General features: G+C 38.9%; 1 protein-coding gene across 1 annotated transcript in view; it reads left to right on the forward strand.

Moving 5' to 3' along the window:
* The window catches only part of Orc3 (origin recognition complex subunit 3), a 48,564-nt gene that overhangs the window by 14,817 nt on the left and 15,443 nt on the right, over positions 1–18,304 (forward strand). The window contains exons 7-13 of the mRNA XM_075971233.1: positions 141–274; positions 1,872–2,031; positions 4,236–4,349; positions 6,643–6,776; positions 7,204–7,267; positions 12,637–12,753; positions 13,561–13,640. Of these exons, the coding sequence (XP_075827348.1) occupies positions 141–274; positions 1,872–2,031; positions 4,236–4,349; positions 6,643–6,776; positions 7,204–7,267; positions 12,637–12,753; positions 13,561–13,640 (803 nt within the window). The remainder of the gene's footprint in view (positions 1–140; positions 275–1,871; positions 2,032–4,235; positions 4,350–6,642; positions 6,777–7,203; positions 7,268–12,636; positions 12,754–13,560; positions 13,641–18,304) is intronic.

Raw genomic sequence — 18,304 nt, forward strand, 5'->3', positions numbered from 1 at the left:
TGTTACCAGGTCTACAAACAGATTCTGCTGGTAACTGTTTATTTATTTGGGAAAATAAAAACAGTTATTGTGAAATATAGAAAGAAATACATTAACAAGTGTCATTGTGGTATTGTTTGACAATTTAACTCCTCCATTAGACGACAGGCCCCAAACTGACAAGCAAAAAGAGGACGACCTGTAGCCAATGGCAGTGTCCTCCTGTTGTGCTCATCCTGAAGAATATGGAGAGCTTCAGCACGAAAGTACTCCAGGACTTCATTATCATCAGCAGGTAGAGGATGCACTGCTTGGCCTTCGTATTCTCATTTGTTACTGCTGTTTGTGTGGAGATTAGATAGCTGCGAATGGGTGTCCTGTGCTCACACTCGGGTCTCCAGGTGTGCCTTTACTTGCTGGGCCGTATCACTGGTCCCTGTTTTATTTTCCTGTGCATTCAAAGTAGCAGATTTCCATAAGGCATGTTGCGTATCTGGTTTCACTTTCCTTTAGCTTTCTCTCCCTTCTTCTTGTTCCCATTCCTTTAAACTCTTCACATCCAATTACTTGACTTTTTGTGTAAAATTTCCTTTGTGGTAAGAAAACAATACTTTTAACTTAAAAACATAGTATTTTAAGACCAGCTTAATGAAATTCAGAACTATTTTAGATTTTTTTTTCCAAAAGTGAATGTTCAAAGACTTCGTAGCAAATTATTTTCTTGGTTTTTAGCATAAGGTTGACCAGACAGATTTCACCTGTTCTTAGTTAACTTGGTAAATAGGTATAAAATATCATTCATCTTACAAATATTACCTCCTTAACTGTTTTCATTATGAAAGTATCTTATTTCTATATATTTGCAGTAAGATTTTTTTTTAATGTCATGAGTATTTTAAGGCAATCTTGTGAGACTTAAAATTGAAGTAACTAACCCTATTTTAAACTCACATGACATTTGCTCCTGTTGTATATTTGTTAGGATATAATTAACTTTGTCATGCATATTCTGTATGTCAGCTAACATACTAAAAAGTCTTACTTTGAATGTGATTTTGTTAGGATTTTGTTTCATTGAATAATGAGTTGTAGATATAGTCGTCTATCCCCTTAATAACCCCTCCCCCCTGGGCTGGGGATAAAACCCAAGACTTCATGCATGCCTGAGCAAATTCTCTACTGTTGAAGTGTATTTCTTGGGTTAATGTCCTAAGATATTTTTTAAACTTTGTAACATTCTCTGCAGATGTGCAATGTGGTGTGTAACAGTGTTTAACTTGGATTTGATAGTACTGTGGACATAGAGCAGACGCAAGACAGTGCTGTGCTTATAGTTCCTTGAATGGAGAAAGAAGGCCATGCAGCCCACACTGAAAAGCAGTAGGAAGGAGGGGAGTGCAGAGAGGTGTGATCTGCAGAGCCCTTCATGAATAGTGCAGTTCCACTGCATGGCTGCTGTTTGTTCTGTCTTAGCCTTGCTGATATGATCACATTCAGGATATTTAGGACAGAAATAGAAGGAAGGGATATGATTCTTCTGAATGATGTCCATTAAAAAATTCCTTACATATGTGTAAAGCTATGTATGTGTGAAAAGGAAGGAGAGACTGATGTGAGGAAGACTAGGTGAGTCTCAAAGTCAGTAAGAGTATTTTAAGTGATATTGACACATTGTTACAGAACTTTGGTTATCTCATGGATCTCTGTGTCCTTGTTTATAAAAGAAAAGGATCCATATGGATTGATTGGAATCAATATGGAAGGTGGCCATTTTATTATTTTTCACTTTAAAAAGCAAACTTAATAAGAATGTCTTAAAATAATCATTTTGAAGTGTAATATATTGAAAAACATTTGCTGAAGAAGCTTTTGTATCTTTCTTTAAAAACCAGTCAGCATCTGCATGAATTTCCACTAATTCTCATTTTTGGAATCGCCACTTCTCCGGTTATTATCCATCGACTGCTTCCTCATGCAGTGTCATCTCTGCTGTGCATAGAGCTGTTCCAGTCTCTGTCTTCCAAGGAGCACCTGACAGTAATTCTTGATAAGGTAAAAAGGAATTAAGCTTACCACCCGTGCCATGGAGTGAAACACACACTATCAGACATCCATTGTCTGTAAGAAGTGATACCAATAAATCATGTGTCTCTCAGATTTTGTTCAACTTATTGCATATTTTTTTAATATTCTTATTAAATTATGTTTATTCTTGAATAGTCTCTCTCTGTATAAAATTGCCTCTCAAATAAAAATAAGCTTTATGAAAGTGATTTTATGTATCTATTCATTCTTTTTGGTTTTTCATGACAAGGTTCTCTGTAGCTTTGGGAGCCTGTCCTGGAACTGGTTCTTGTAGACCAGTCTGGCCCCGAACTTACAGAGAGAGAGCCGCCTGCCTCTGCCTCCTGAGTGCTGGGATTAAAGGCGTGTGCCACCACCACCCAGCTATATTCACTCTTGTTTTCATTACTTAGTTGAAAAGATTAGGCTTTTAAAATTAATTTAGAGATCTAGAGATATAGCCCACTAACAACCACTTGTCTGGCAGTATAGAAGGCAAGCCCTGGATTTGAGTTGTAAAAATAATAAGTAAAATTTTACAGAATTTATGGACTTCAGACCATTACCAGACTGTTTTGACCTTATATTTTAGATAAGATGGTTTAAGTGTTTTAAGAGTTACTTTTATTGTATCTGTGTGAGTGTTTTGTCCGCATAGATGTAAGTGCACCACACAGATGCAGGGCCTTTTGAGGTCAGAAGAGGGTGTTGATTGATGGGTGCTCATGAGCTCCAGCCCTCTCTCCAGCCCTGAGGTTGTTCTGTGGAATTTGACAACTGTCACATTGCTCTTAGCAACAGCTGCTAAACTTAGACTTTAACTGCGATAACATTTCTGTGTCAATAGCAGTATGGTTCTTTATTATCGACTGCCACAGATTCATCCTAGATTCCAGTAAGATGTGCCTGTGAAAACTGATGGTTGTGTAGGGTAAAATGACAACCTGTTTGGTCCTCTACTGACCACTTCTCCACATCTGTTCACAGCAGATAGCATTCTGATTTATTGACACATTAGAAAAAATTACTTCGGGGCTGGAGAAATGGCTCAGTGGTTAAGAGCATTGCCTGCTCTTCCAAAGGTCATGAGTTCAATTCCCGGCAACCACATGGTGGCTCACAACCATCTGTAACGAGGTCTGCTGCCCACTTCTGGTCTGCAGACACACACAGACAGAATATTGTATACATAATAAATAAATAAATATTTAAAAAATTATAAAAAAAATTACTTCAGTTTAAAATTGACTCATTATAACCAAATGTAACTGTCCTTGTGAAAATATACTTTTGTTAAAAAATTCTGGTATAAGGTTTGATTTTCAAATGTAAAGCATCACTGTAGCTCATTGAAAACTAACCAGATAGGGCTGGAAAGATGGCTCAGAGGTTAAGAGCATTGCCTGCTCTTCCAAAGGTCCTGAGTTCAATTCCCAGCAACCACATGGTGGCTCACAACCATCTGTAATGAGGACTGGTGCCCTCTTCTGGCCTACAGTCATACACACAGACAGAATATTGTATACATAATAAATAAATATTAAAAGAAAAAAAAAGAAAACTAACCAGATAATGCAGGTTGCTCTGTAGTTTCAAAAAGAGAAATCATTTCTGTTCTTCATATGTTCTCATTCAGTACCAGATAGCTTACTACTCTTCACTAGTTTGGATCAGAAGGGAGAGAAGACTTATTTGATAGCAAAAAAAGTGCCTCAATTTTTTAATCTTCTGGTATGAGAAAAGAGGTTATACTGCTAACTATATAACTAAATAAATATATGTACATTACTTGAAGATCAGGGATTTAATGGAAGCTGGCAGACATCTTTGGTTTAGAATGTAGTTTGAACATGGGAATGGTGGCACTTGGGAGAAAGAGCAGGCAGAGCTCTGTGGATTTTATTTATTTTTTTATTGTTTTTGTCAACCTGGTGTACATAGTAAATTCAGGATGGCCAGGGCTACCTGGTAAGATCGCCTTCCACACACACTGGGATTGTAATGCTCATTGCTTTTTGGTGTTTTCACTCTCAAGTAGTAAAATTTATATTTGTTTGATATTTGATCTTAAAAAAGAAACAGTATAGATAGCTACTATTGCTTTCATATTTGTTGTGTCTTGCTATTTATCCTTCATGTGCATGATAAATGAAGACTAAGGAATATGTCTTTCACCCTTCTGTCTCTTTCAGCTGCTTTTTACAGCTCAATTTCCTTTTAAAATAAGTAAAAAGGCATTACAGGTCCTGACCAACATCTTTTTATATCATGATTTCTCCATTCGAAACTTCATCAAAGGACTTAAGGTAAGAAATACTGGTGAGTTTGAAAGTTCGCCATCTGTAGGTCGTGTACATTATTCCCGATCGACTAGTATAATGATGAAGACATTTTCACAGTAAGATCTAGAAAGAATAAAGTCTAGGGCCCACCTTTCTTTTCTTACCTTGCAGTCACCTGTAGAAGATAACATTGTGTTATCAGTAATGGAAAAGAGCTCTTTCCATTAGAGATTCTTAACCATTGAGGTTAGAACTTGATGTACTCACCTAAGGAATGCCACTTATTAGGGACCAACAGACTTCTCTGCTGAGCCATAGAATGGATGTCTTCAGCTTTCTTCTGTGTGTGTTTGTGGCCTTTGCTGCTGACATTTTTCCAAACCGTAAAACCACATTTTTTGGTTATATGAAAATAAGTGATATGCTATACTTTGTTATTCAGTATAAATGTGTGTTGATATTTATTTGTATGCATTGTGAATGCATGCTCATTAGGGTCATATGAATTGTGTAAACTGATTCTTGATCTTAACTTCATAACATTGGTTTTAACCTAAAAAGAACCCCATTTTTCAGTTGTTTAAAAGTTAATATTAATTACTTTTCTTGGGAACTACCTAAGTTATCAAAGTATAGTCATTGTGGGTACATGCCAGTTGTCAATTTCATTAAGACCTGTATATTATAACCTTTATTGGAAAAGTCTAATATGAAAATCTTAATCTTTTTATCCTTAGAAACTCTTAAGTGTGACTGTCTTAGGCACAGAAGTGCCATCTGACAGGTGAAGTCATGTGTAACAGCTCTGCAGAGACTCGGAATAGAGAAAACATCACAGCAACCCTGTAGCCAACCAAATATTTTAAAATTTGTATATATAAGAGCATGTTAAATCATTAACTTCCTTTGGGAAATGCTATCTTCTAAAGTCCTATCAGTCCAGTAATACGGTGTGTTGGTTTCTTGTCAATTTGTTGTAAAGTTCCCCTGGGAAGAAAGAACCTCAAATGAAGACATCCCTCTACCACACTGGATATGTCATAGTGGCATTTTCTTGATAGTTGATTAACATAAGAAAGCACAGCCTACTGTGGGTGGTGCCACTTCTGGACAGCTCATCCTGGGGTTGGGTATAAGAAAGGTTGCTGAATGGAAGCCCAGTCAAGCCTGTAAACCCCATTTCTCCGTGGTTCCATCTCTACTTATGAGAATTACTGCTCTTGCTTCCCTCAATAATGTTATATGGTTGGTTTTTGGTTTTTTGTGGTTTGTTTGTTTGTTTGTTTGGTTGGTTTTTCAAGATAGGGTTTCTCTGTAAAACAGTTCTGACTGTCCTGGAACTGGGTTTGTAATCTAGGCAGGCCTCAAACTCACAGAGATCCACCTGTCTCTGCCTACCAAGTGCTAGGATTAAAGGCGTGTGCCACCATCACCCAGCCTGTGGTTGGAATATTTAAGCCAATAAACCCTTTATTTTCTTTCCTAAATTGCTTTTGGTCATGATCTTTATCATAGCTACAGAAAACAGAATGGGATACAAGGTAATCTGAATAAACAAGCTTGCTTAAAATCAGAAAAAAAATGATAATCTTATTAAATCACTGTAGAATTTAGAAAGTCATCCCTATGAAGACAGCAGCAGTCTATTATTTGAGTTCTTTACTAGTGCATATACTTTTTTTGGGGGGTGGGTTAAAACTGAATTTGAAGGTACAGAATTTTGTTACTTTTATCAGTAGGTATAGCATTGTATTTATTTGAACTGCAACATTGTATTTATTTGAACAGAGAGATCAGGTAGTATAATTTGGGGTGATGTCTTCTGAGTATCTATTAGATCTTTAGATCATATAATAGTCCCATCCATATAATTTTTGCAATACTTTTAGCTAGTTTTGCACTAATGTATTCATCTATTTGCTTTGTTTTCTTTTAGTATGTATTTCTGAGATTACTTTTTCTGACCTTGTCCACAGAATTGTAGTCTTGAAAGGTCTCTAAGTTCTGTTGCAATGTTATTGTAACATAATTGCTTTAATAGTTATTTTTATTTTTGTGCGTTGGTATTTGTCTTATAAGTCTGTTAGTGTCTCACATGTACAGTGCCTTGAAGGCCAGAAGAAAGTGTCCAGTTCTCAGGAGCTGAAGTTACAAATGGTCACTGGCTCCTAGTTGCTGGGAACCCAACCTCTTATCTCCAAGAGCAGCAAATGCTCTCCAACTATATATACGTTTGCTTTTAAAAGAGTTAAAATTAAGAAGGTAAAGGGCAAAATGTTTACTACCAAACTATAAAAAAAAATATTATTTCTTTCAGCTTTCTCTACTAGAACATTTTTATTTGCAACCCCTGAGTGTTCTGTGCTGTGATCTCCCAGAAGCCAAGAAAAGAGTAAAATTTTTCTCAGTTAATCAATGTGAAAACATCCGGCGCCTTCCATCATTTAGGAGGTAAAAAGATGAGTCTATATTTAATGTATTTTATACTAGAGACTAGGATGAAATGAAAAATGCTAGCTTCCGTTGGCTTTGGACTGAGGAATGGAATGCTAGTTTATTTTGCAGTGTAGGACCATACTGCTTTTAGTAATGGAGTTTCTTTGTTGGATTTAAAATTTTAGCATAAAAATATTTTTACTAATATTTTACATAATTTGTAAGTTCTCTAGAGTTATCTTTTAGAAATGATATTATATCACCTTTATGACTTCAATAATTATCATTAAGGCAATTACGAACTGTTATCTTGAATTTATTTTTGAGCAGAAATATAAAAAATAGGGAAACGATTCTAGGTAGTTATTTTTCCAACATGTTATTCAAATATGCAAATTGCTTAATATTCCCCTTTTTCTGTATGGGATGACAAAAATTTTAGGTACGTGGAAAAACAAGCTTCAGAAAAGCAAGTTGCACTGTTGACCAATGAGACAGTTTTAAAGGTAGGAATGTGTGTGCCTTACTGCCTTTTTCTTCATGCAAAAGAATATGCACTCAAATGTTGATTAATTTTATAAAATAGACCTGTATATCTTAGTACTCGGAGGATGAGGTGCTGAGTCTTGATAATCAGATAGCAGTGAGTACTATACATGACAAAATCAAGTTTAAACAACTCACAAAGAATCTTTCTTTATATCAGCAGAGATTTGCTGTATTGATTTTTTTTTCTTAGACTGTTTTAAATAAAAGCTTGTAGAAGCTAGGCAGCTTAACCATCTGCTGCTAAGTAGTTGGGGTTGTTTGTAGACAGAGACGGTGCTTTTGTTTCTCAGCCACCCAGGCACGAATACTCGCACAGAAGCTGTATTAATTACAACACTGGCCAGAATATGTCTCAGGCATATTCCTAGTAAGCTCTTGCATCTTAAGTTAACCCATTTCTATTAGCCCATGTATTGCCATGTGGCCGTGGTGTTATCTCATCTTCTCTCTTTTTCTTTCTTTCTTTCTTTCTTTCTTTCTTTCTTTCTTTCTTTCTTTCTTTCTTTCTCTCTCTCTCTCTCTCTCTCTCTCTCTCTCTCTCTCTCTCTCTCTTTCTTTCCTTTCTTTCTATTTAATTTTATTTTTTTAAAAGAGAAAACTTATTGTTTTTTCATTTTACATACCAATACCAGTTCCAATTCCCTCCCCTCCTCCCATTCCCTCCACTTATCTCTCTCCTCCCCCTCACCTCCCCAGAGAGAGTAAGGCACTTTGCTTTGGGGAAGATCCAAGGCCCTCCCTACTGTATCCAGGCTGAGCAAGGTATCCATCCAAAGAGTTCCCAAAAAGCCAATATAATCAACAGGGATAAATCCTGGTGTTTCTGCCAGTGGTCCCACAATCTGCCCCAGCCATACAACTGACACCCACATTCAGAGGGACTAGTTTGGACCTATGCTGTTTCCTTTCCTGTCCAGCTGGAGTTGCTGAGCTCCCATTAGCTCAGATGAACTGTTTCAGTGGGTGAACCCATCATGATCTTGCTTTGCTCATATTCTCACTCCTCCCACTCTTAAACTGGACTTAGAGAGCTCAGTCCAGTGCTTTGGTACAGCGTTACCTCATTTTCTACATGTCTTATTTCCTTGGTGGCTGGCTGGCACCTGACCTGACTCTGCCTTCCATTTCTCTGTATCTTTGCTCGGATTTCCCACCTGGCTTTACTCTGCTAAGCCGTCGATGAAAACAACTTTTTTCATTAACTTAATAAAAGCAATACACACACACACACACACACACACACACACACACACACACACACACACAGAAGGACATCCGCTATTAGTTGACTTCATTTTATTATATAGTGATAATGCCAGGAAAGAAGTAATATTGTTGCAAGTCTATTAGTTATGTAGCAACAGATACATTTCCCTCGTGTGTGGAATCCAGATTAAAAACAACAGCAACAGCAATAACATGCAAGTAGGACCCATTTTGGAACAGGAAGGGACCATTGGGGAGATGAATATGATTAAAGGTGAATATAAATATGACAATAAGTGTTAAGGTGACATTCTAAAGCAAATCATTGTGTATGTTGGTGTATACTGGTGCTATAGTTTAGGTTTCTATCGCTTTGATTAGGCACCATTACTAAAAGCAACTTGGGGAGGGAAGGGCTTTTTGTGCTTATGCATCCACATCACAGTTCATAATGGAAAAAAGCAGTCAGGAAGCTAGAGGCAGGAGCTGATGTCGACGTGATGGAGGAGTGCTGCTTACTGGCTTGCTCAGCCTGACTTTTTTAGAACCCAGAACTGTCTGCTGAGCTGTGGCACTACACATTGTGTGCTGTGCCCTCCCACATCAGTGACATTAAGAAAACGCACTGTAGGCTGGCCCACAGGTCAGTATGATGGCACACTTTCTCAATTGTGGGTTCCTCTTTCAAAATGACTCTGTCCTGTTTTGAGATAGACATAGAATCTGTCAAAGGAAATTTTTTATCTCGGAGATAAATAATATGGTATATAATTTAGAAGGCAACTGTAATTTCAGGCAAGGCCAGCCTTGTCCCATTATTCTTTAGACTACTACTACTCTTTGATACAGCTACTGCTACTAGTTTCTTTTCTGTCACTCTGGAACTAGAGTCCACATGTGGCAGTAATCATGTCTACTGGTGAACTCTTCTTTCTTGAAGAGAAACGACGTTCCTCAGCATGTGGATTTTGCACTTAATTTTGTACATCATTCTATGTTGCTGCTAAAGCGCGTGCCATGGTGTCCTGTTGAATAAATGACCCTCTGTTTTCTTTAGTAACGTTCTTACTGGTAGTGTTTAGAGACCTCGCATGTCTCATTAGCTTTACATTACCGTGCTTGTCTAGGAAGAAAGCTATTAGAAAACTGGCCGTCAACTGAAAATGAGCTCAAAGAAGCCCAACTTTTAAGTGTGAATTTTACTGACTGTAAATTCTAACAAAAGATATTAGATTCTACGGGGAGGGCATATGTTCTGTGGAATCGTAAAACTAATTTGTCTATATTATAAAATCTTCTTTGGACTTTAGATGTAATAATTTCACTTCATGGTGCTTTTTTATTTGTAAATTCTTAAAATAAAGTTTTTTATTCTTTTGAGGTTTGTTTTACTTTATATATGAATGCTCTATCTGTATGTACACCTGCACACCAGAAGATGGCAACAGATCCCACTGTAGATGACTGTAAGTCACCATGTGTTTGCTGGGAATTGAACTCGGAACCTATGGAAGAGCAGGTGGTGCTCTTAACCACTGAGCCATCTCTCCAGCCCCATGAAATTTTAATGTTAAAAAAAATCTCCAAAATATGTTGACGATAGCGTCTATTAAATATTTCTTTCATTTAAAAAATGTGTTTATTTTTTGAGATAGGCTGGCATCAAATTATGTCTGTAACTGAATAATCTCTGTAACCCTTTCAGTGCAGTATAGGAAGTTCTTGGAGCCAATGCAGGTGATTTCACTAGAAGAAATGTCAGAACCAGTGAGACTAAGTAGTTTAAGATTAGTATCAACTCTCTGCTGAGTCAACTGTTGCTAGGTACATTTCTTGCTCGTACATTCATGGTGTGTTGTCGCAAGTCAGGAATACTCGTCATGGTACCCTCGACTCACTGACATAAAGAAGAGCCTGTCTAGGCTAGTACAGAAATGGCATGATATTTATCTGTTGCAGGGACTGTATATTTCCTAGGCATTTATTTGTGTCTTATTCTTGTTTCACTACCTTCTGTTTGTTATTTTCTTTGCTGTATTCATTTTATTTAGCACTGTATATTTTGTCCTTCAAGGACCTGTTTTCTCAAGACTTCATATACTTAGAAATATGAAGAAGTGCATATGGTTTGTACTCTTAAGTTATAGGCTACTTACTAACGTCACATAAAAGATGTCTATGTAAATAATTAGTATGCTGGTATTTTTAATTTAGAGTAAAAATATCTGTGAATATTTTAATCTTTTCCCAAAATCACAGTCTAAAATCACAGAAGGCAGAGGTAGGCGGATCTCTGTGAGTTCGAGGCCAGCCTGGTCTACAAGAGCTAGTTCCAGGAGAGGCACCAAATCTATACAGAGAAACCCTGTCTCAAAAAAAAAATACTAATTTAAGCTTCAGTTTTCTTATATAGAAAATGAAATAATGATTCCTATTGTGATTTCTGCTTAGCTTATTCAGCAGGTAAAGATGAGATGAAAAATATAACAAAGCTTTTATAATTGCAGATCACATTATGACTTACATATTTTTCACTAGTATAAAATTTGATCTCAGTTTTAAGTGCATAGCTTTATGTATTCTGTGTATCATATTATGTACAAACTTTATATGACAATATGTAATATTAAGTTATTTAGTTAAATAGACATATTTCCTCTCCAGAGAAGGTTTAGTCAGGGCTTTTCTGTGTAGCCCTGGCTGTCTTGGAACTCTCTGTAGACCAGACTATCCTCAAACTCACAGAGATCCTCCTGCCTCTGCCTCCCAAGTGCTGGGTTTAAGTGCAGGTGTGCCTGACTTTATAATCAAATTTCTGACTTCCCTTCTGTTGAGTGGACCGTAAGTCCAATTAGTTTATTTCCCACAAGATATAAGTGCCAATATTGCAGCATTGGGGATATCTTGCTGTGCCAATGGTTTGCAGCTTCTCCAGCGAGGTAGACTTTTTTTTTTTTAATGTGCATTGGTGTCATGCCTGCAGGTATATCCATGTGAGGGAGCTGGATCAGCTAGAATGAAGTTACAGACAGTTGTGAGCTGCCATGTGGGTACTGGGAATCAAAGCCAGGTCTTCTGGAAGAGCAGCCAGTGCTCTTAACCTCTAAGCCATCTCTCCAGTCCTGTGAGGTAGAACTGTTCATAACCTTTCTCCATTGGCAACTTCCAACACACTGAGAGCTAACCCTCAGGAAGAAGGGTTGCAGCTCAGGACTACCTTAATTTCTCCTAATCCAGTGATTGATATGTTGTCTTCAGTAATCATCTTCACTTCAACTTCTTCAACTCATGTCACTGCAGAAGCAGCCATCCTGCAGCTCAAAGGGCAGACTGGGAGCTGTTGAACGAGTGTGCCCATGTGCACAACTATATGCTTTGGCCTTTTTCTTCTCTTCTTTCTTTTGGCTTGATGCAAGAATTTTTTTTCTTTTTTCTTTTTTTATTTTGGTTTTTTGAGACAGGGTTTCTCTGTAGCTTTGGAGTCTGTCCTGGAACTAGCTCTTGTAGACCAGGCTGGCCTCGAGCTCACAGAGATCCGCCTGCCTCTGCCTCCCGAGTGCTGGGATTAAAGGTGTGCACCATTACTGCCCGGCCTGATGCAAGATTTTAAAGAGTCTGCCTTATTTATTACACTCCTCTTTCCCTCACTCTTCTAGAATAAGGTCCTGTTATGGTTGGATTATAAGCAGTGAGTGGTCTGCACTGTATTTGCTTATGGACCACAGGAATGTCACAGATAAAATTCACAAAGGAGCACTCAGTTGAACTGTTGGCCAGAACTACGGCAGTATGCTGTTTCAGTGACGCTGAGGAGAGCTGTGGCGCTTCCTTGCTTAATAGTGGCAGACAGAAGATAAAAATGCTCTACTATAAGTGTGTAATTGGTGGAGTGGATTTCAGGATAGACGCTAAATTACATCAGAATACAGTTCTGATGTGTGGTACTAAAAACCTGCCTAGACTGTGTCCTGAATTTGATGTATATGTCAGCTTTTCATGAATTAAGAAAAGTAATTCATAGTTCTAAATACTCGTTCATTTTCTAGAAAGTATGTATTGATAAATGTTTAAATTTTATCTTACTGCCTTGCATATTAGTAGTGTACTCTTGTTTTTTCAGGAGGAAACTCAATTATTACTGGAAAACTTGCATGTTTATCATATGAATTACTTCCTCGTTTTGAGATGTCTTCATAATTTTACCTCTTGTCTTCCCAAGTACCCACTGGGCCGGCAGGTATAAAATTTCTTCATTTGGAGTCAACAACGTAGGAATAATAGTACTTTCTTGTTTTGATTTCTCTAACACTCAGGCAAATGGAGCCAATTCTTATGCTAAGAACACAATCTATTCCAGCTTATTACATTACTCATAATAGAAATTGGGTTTTTTTGTTTGTTTCTTTAGTTTTGTTTTTTTTTTTCCTGAAAGTCATAGCTAGAAATAGCCATGTGGATCCCAGTGGCTCGTCTCCTCTGCATTTGTGCTGTAGCATGTAACCTTGCTAACACAACCCTTAGCACTTCGTTTGTTGTGTGCACAGGGAGACTTAGTTTGAGAGGTAGAATCTGTTTAAAATTTATCTAATAATAATAATTTAGTGGTTAACCTTGCATTTTACCAAGAATTAAAACACAGTACTCTGCTCAGTTGACCTTTTATTATACCCCAAACTTATGAACTATGTGGCGAATGCATGTGAATAGAACATTTAATTTTTAGATCTTTAGTTAAGAGTTTAAGAGATCAAATAGAGGAATGACCTGTGGGAATTTCTGCTAACTTAGCTATTAAATCTTCAATCAGCCATTTATTCCAACTTTAATGATATATAAGTGACTGGTGTCAGCCACTCCCAGTACAATTTTATTTGACTTTTATATTTTTGTAGTGTCTGATCCAATATATGCCAAGAAGTCTCTTACAATTTAATAAAAAATTTTTATTAATATCATATTTTGTTTGCTATGTATATTTTGCCTAGCTGGTAGGCAACTTAGTTGGTAAATTTTATTCCTCATTAATCCTATCTCTCATTTATAGATCAGGGAGCTATATTGCACATGTCTGGATGATAATGTGTGGGATTCCGAGGAGTACACTTCAGCCTTGCAGCTGCTGAGGTAATCTTTTGGTTTTGTTCCTTTTTTGTCTGCATCAGGCCTGCCAGTAAATAACACCTTCCTTCAGAATTCTGTCTGCCCAAAAGTTTCCTCCATGGCCTGTTGTACCTAAGAATATTTGAAAGCCTTTTGAATCTATATGTGCGGTTTCTGGTGGTACTGATGTAATTAATGCAGCAGCCTTCTATTTCTCACTTCCTTGTGTGTCTTCTGGAGTCTGTGCTTCCAGAGCTTCTGAGCCCCAACAGCGTTGAACAGTTTACCAGCTTAATGTGCTTTACACTTGGACATGAACTGGCTCATTATAAACCATTAAATCTATTGGTTTGGTGCAAAATATAACCAAAATTGGTTAGCAGTAAAGATTTCATTTTTTAGAGCCCTACTCTTCTTTAATCTTTTTAATTTGGCTAGTTAGTGCATAACCAGCTTTGAGATCTTTTGTTTACCTTTAACACTTGAATGTATTTAATTTTGAACATTTATTTATTTAATTTATTTTCATTTTTCAAGACAGGGTTTCTCTGTGTAACTTTGATACCTGTTTTGACACTAGCTCTTGTAGACCAGGCTGGCCTCAAACTCACAGAGATCAGCCTGCCTCTGCCTCCTGAGTGCTGTGATCAAAGGCGTGTGCCACCACCCGGCTGCACATTCATTCATTCATTCATTTATTATTTATTTTGATTTTTCGAGACAGGGTTTCTCCGTAGTTTTTTTTTTTTTTTTTTTTTTTTGGTTCCTGTCCTGGAACTAGCTCTTGTAGACCAGGCTGGCCTCGAACTCACAGAGATCCTCCTGCCTCTGCCTCCCGAGTGCTGGGATTAAAGGCGTGTGCCACCCCCGCCTGGCTTGCACATTTATTTTTTATATTGACATTTTCTTTTCAGAGTCTTGGACCCAATTTTTTGTGATATAGGATCACAACTGATCTTAGCTGCTTTGGAACCAAATAGAGACAGTGAAGGGAGTTTAGGGCTCACACTAACTTTGGAATACAGGGACGCAAAGCATTCATTACTTTAGACAAATAGATCAACTGCTCCTGGTAGAAGGAGACCATGCCGGTCATGGGGTCAGGGGTTGGCATTATGAAGTTTTAGGGATTGGAATTTGGAAGACATTAATTAAATGAACAAGAACAGAACACAAACAGTCATATCCAGTGTAGGCTACAATGTCTCAGAAACAGTTTGTTGAATTTTGAAAGAGGCAGTTCTGAATACCTATTTACGGAGAATAGGGAGTTCAATAAAGGCTTTGCTTGATTGGCATAGGTACCGATCCGAAGTTTATCTATGGGGCATCTTTTTCAGAGAAAGTGTAAGTACTCAGTTGATTTACTCCTTCAGTGGGTCTCTCTTGCTTCTCATTTTGAGTATCTCCTGGAAAATAGGGTTTTTAATATTGGACAAGTCAAGTCAGTAACTTCTGGAATTTGACATACATGATAAAACTGGCAAAATTGTTTAATATGTTGTATTTAAGACTGTATCTTTTTTTTTCTTTTTTTTTTTCTTTTAAAGTCAGCAGTCTCGCCAGGCGGTGGTGGCGCACGCCTTTAATCCCAGCACTTGGGAGGCAGAGGCAGGCGGATCTCTGTGAGTTAGACCAGCCTGGTCTAAAAGAGCTAGTTCCAGGACAGGCTCCAAAACCACAGAGAAACCCTGTCTCGAAAAACAAACAAAAAAAAAAAAAGAAAGAAAAAGAAAAAGAAAAAAAAATAAAGTCAGCAGTCTCCTTTAGTTTTTCCTGTAGGAATGGACCATGGTCATGTAGCTCCATGCAGACCACGTAGCCTCCTCTAGAGCCATATGGGAAGGACTTGTCCACCTGCACTGATTAGTCTCCCTTTGGGGTGTATGCTGGCTAGAGCCCAGTCTTTGGAGATTTCGTGGCCACTAATCAAGATGACAGATGACTTACTAAAGAAGTCCTGTCATCCCGTAGTTGCCGGCTGACATTTAAGAGCAAGGACCACAATATAGGCTGTTCTTTTTGACCCTCTTAACCTTGTTGAATAGGCCTCCAAGGTTTGGGTGCTGAACCCCAATGGAAGGTCTTGCCAGTGTTATAATTTTCACTTTCCAAACAGTTTTAAGTAAATCTTGATTTTCTTATGACTCGGTTTCCACAAGTGATTAAAACCTAACAAAGTTAGGGACTTGAGAGGTCTTGAAGAGATCTTGAATTCAGATTCTATGGTGTTTGAAAGCCCACTGGTGAGCTAGCCTAGCAAAAACCTCAGGTTTCTGGTTCAGAAACAGATAAAGAGATGAGTTTGTATTTCATTTTTTATTAAAAATGTGGGGCTTTTTTTGTTGTTATTGTTAGTGAAAGGAGTTCACCCTTAAACTCATTTACATTGAGGCTTGCTTCTGATCATCTAAACTGGTTTTATGCAAGTTACCCATGGTCTGTCTGTTCTCTAAACTTCACTGTCTGTTCTTATTTAATGGCTTTTAAGACTTCTGTGTTTTTCGATTCCCCGACAAGGAGCCAAAAAAAAAAAAAAAGACTTCTGTGTTTGCCCCTTCCTCGGTGAGTGCTCCTTCCAAGCTTCTCCAACGCTTTCCCAGTCTATTGGGATCCACAGAACATATCTCTAGAGTTGACATATATGAAACTGAAACCCTGATTCAGCCTCCTGAAACCTACCATCTTTATTTATCCCTCTGGTTGTCCAACCAAAAGAAAACTTCATTTTCCTCATTTCATACATATTCCTTTTGGATGTCAGAATATCTTTTGAAAATATGACTAGCAATTTTCTATTTTTGTCTTTTGTTTGTAAGACCATTAGTTCTCTTCATTTCACGCAGAATAAAAGATTTAGTTTGTACAGTGATCTATCTGTTCCCAGCTCTATTGCTTCTTTGTGACTGCATCTCCATAGCATTGTCTCCATGGCCTTACTTTTGCCAGACATGCCATATGTACCCACTTTTGCAGCTTAATGATTTATGTACCACAAAAGCACTTCTCTAATATTAATATAACTCACTCCCCATCATCCTATATATATTTTATCACTTGACCAATTTAAAATGGAAACCCATTTGTCTGCTGTGGTTATCTCTTTATTAACTTTTTGCATGTAGTTCAGAGTGGTGCATGGGTGTCCTAACATTGACAGTGTTTTGAGCTGCAGTGTGTGTGATCATCAGTCAGAACATGCCTGGTGCTGGAGCTGCAGTGTGTGTGATCATCAGTCAGAACATGCCTGGTGCTGGAGCTGCAGTGTGTGTGATCAGTCAGAACATGCCTGGTGCTGGAGCTGCAGTGTGTGTGATCATCAGTCAGAACATGCCTGGTGCTGGAGCTGCAGTGTGTGTGATCAGTCAGAACATGCCTGGTGCTGGAGCTGCAGTGTGTGATCAGTCAGAACATGCCTGGTGCTGGAGCTGCAGTGTGTGTGATCAGTCAGAACATGCCTGGTGCTGGAGCTGCAGTGTGTGATCAGTCAGAACATGCCTGGTGCTGGAGCTGCAGTGTGTGTGATCATCAGTCAGAACATGCCTGGTGCTGGAGCTGCAGTGTGTGTGATCAGTCAGAACATGCCTGGTGCTGGAGCTGCAGTGTGTGATCAGTCAGAACATGCCTGGTGCTGGAGCTGCAGTGTGTGTGATCAGTCAGAACATGCCTGGTGCTGGAGCTGCAGTGTGTGTGATCATCAGTCAGAACATGCCTGGTGCTGGAGCTGCAGTGTGTGTGATCATCAGAACATGCCTGGTGCTGGAGCTGCAGTGTGTGTGATCAGTCAGAACATGCCTGGTGCTGGAGCTGCAATGTGTGTGATCAGTCAGAACATGCCTGGTGCTGGAGCTGCAGTGTGTGATCATCAGTCAGAACATGCCTGGTGCTGGAGCTGCAGTGTGTGTGATCAGTCAGAACATGCCTGGTGCTGGAGCTGCAGTGTGTGTGATCATCAGTCAGAACATGCCTGGTGCTGGAGCTGCAATGTGTGTGATCAGTCAGAACATGCCTGGTGCTGGAGCTGCAGTGTGTGTGATCAGTCAGAACATGCCTGGTGCTGGAGCTGCAGTGTGTGTGATCATCAGTCAGAACATGCCTGGTACTGGAGCTGCAGTGTGTGTGATCAGTCAGAACATGCCTGGTGCTGGAGCTGCAGTGTGTGTGATCAGTCAGAACATGCCTGGTGCTGGAGCTGCAGTGTGTGTGATCATCAGTCAGAACATGCCTGGTACTGGAGCTGCAGTGTGTGATCAGTCAGAACATGCCTGGTGCTGGAGCTGCAGTGTGTGATCATCAGTCAGAACATGCCTGGTGCTGGAGCTGCAGTGTGTGATCAGTCAGAACATGCCTGGTGCTGGAGCTGCAGTGTGTGTGATCATCAGTCAGAACATGCCTGGTGCTGGAGCTGCAATGTGTGTGATCAGTCAGAACATGCCTGGTGCTGGAGCTGCAGTGTGTGTGATCATCAGTCAGAACATGCCTGGTGCTGGAGCTGCAGTGTGTGTGATCATCAGTCAGAACATGCCTGGTGCTGGAGCTGCAGTGTGTGTGATCAGTCAGAACATGCCTGGTGCTGGAGCTGCAGTGTGTGTGATCATCAGTCAGAACATGCCTGGTGCTGGAGCTGCAGTGTGTGATCAGTCAGAACATGCCTGGTGCTGGAGCTGCAGTGTGTGTGATCAGTCAGA

This window comes from Microtus pennsylvanicus, chromosome 5 (genome assembly GCF_037038515.1).
Source record: "Microtus pennsylvanicus isolate mMicPen1 chromosome 5, mMicPen1.hap1, whole genome shotgun sequence".
Taxonomy (NCBI): Eukaryota; Metazoa; Chordata; class Mammalia; order Rodentia; family Cricetidae; genus Microtus; species Microtus pennsylvanicus.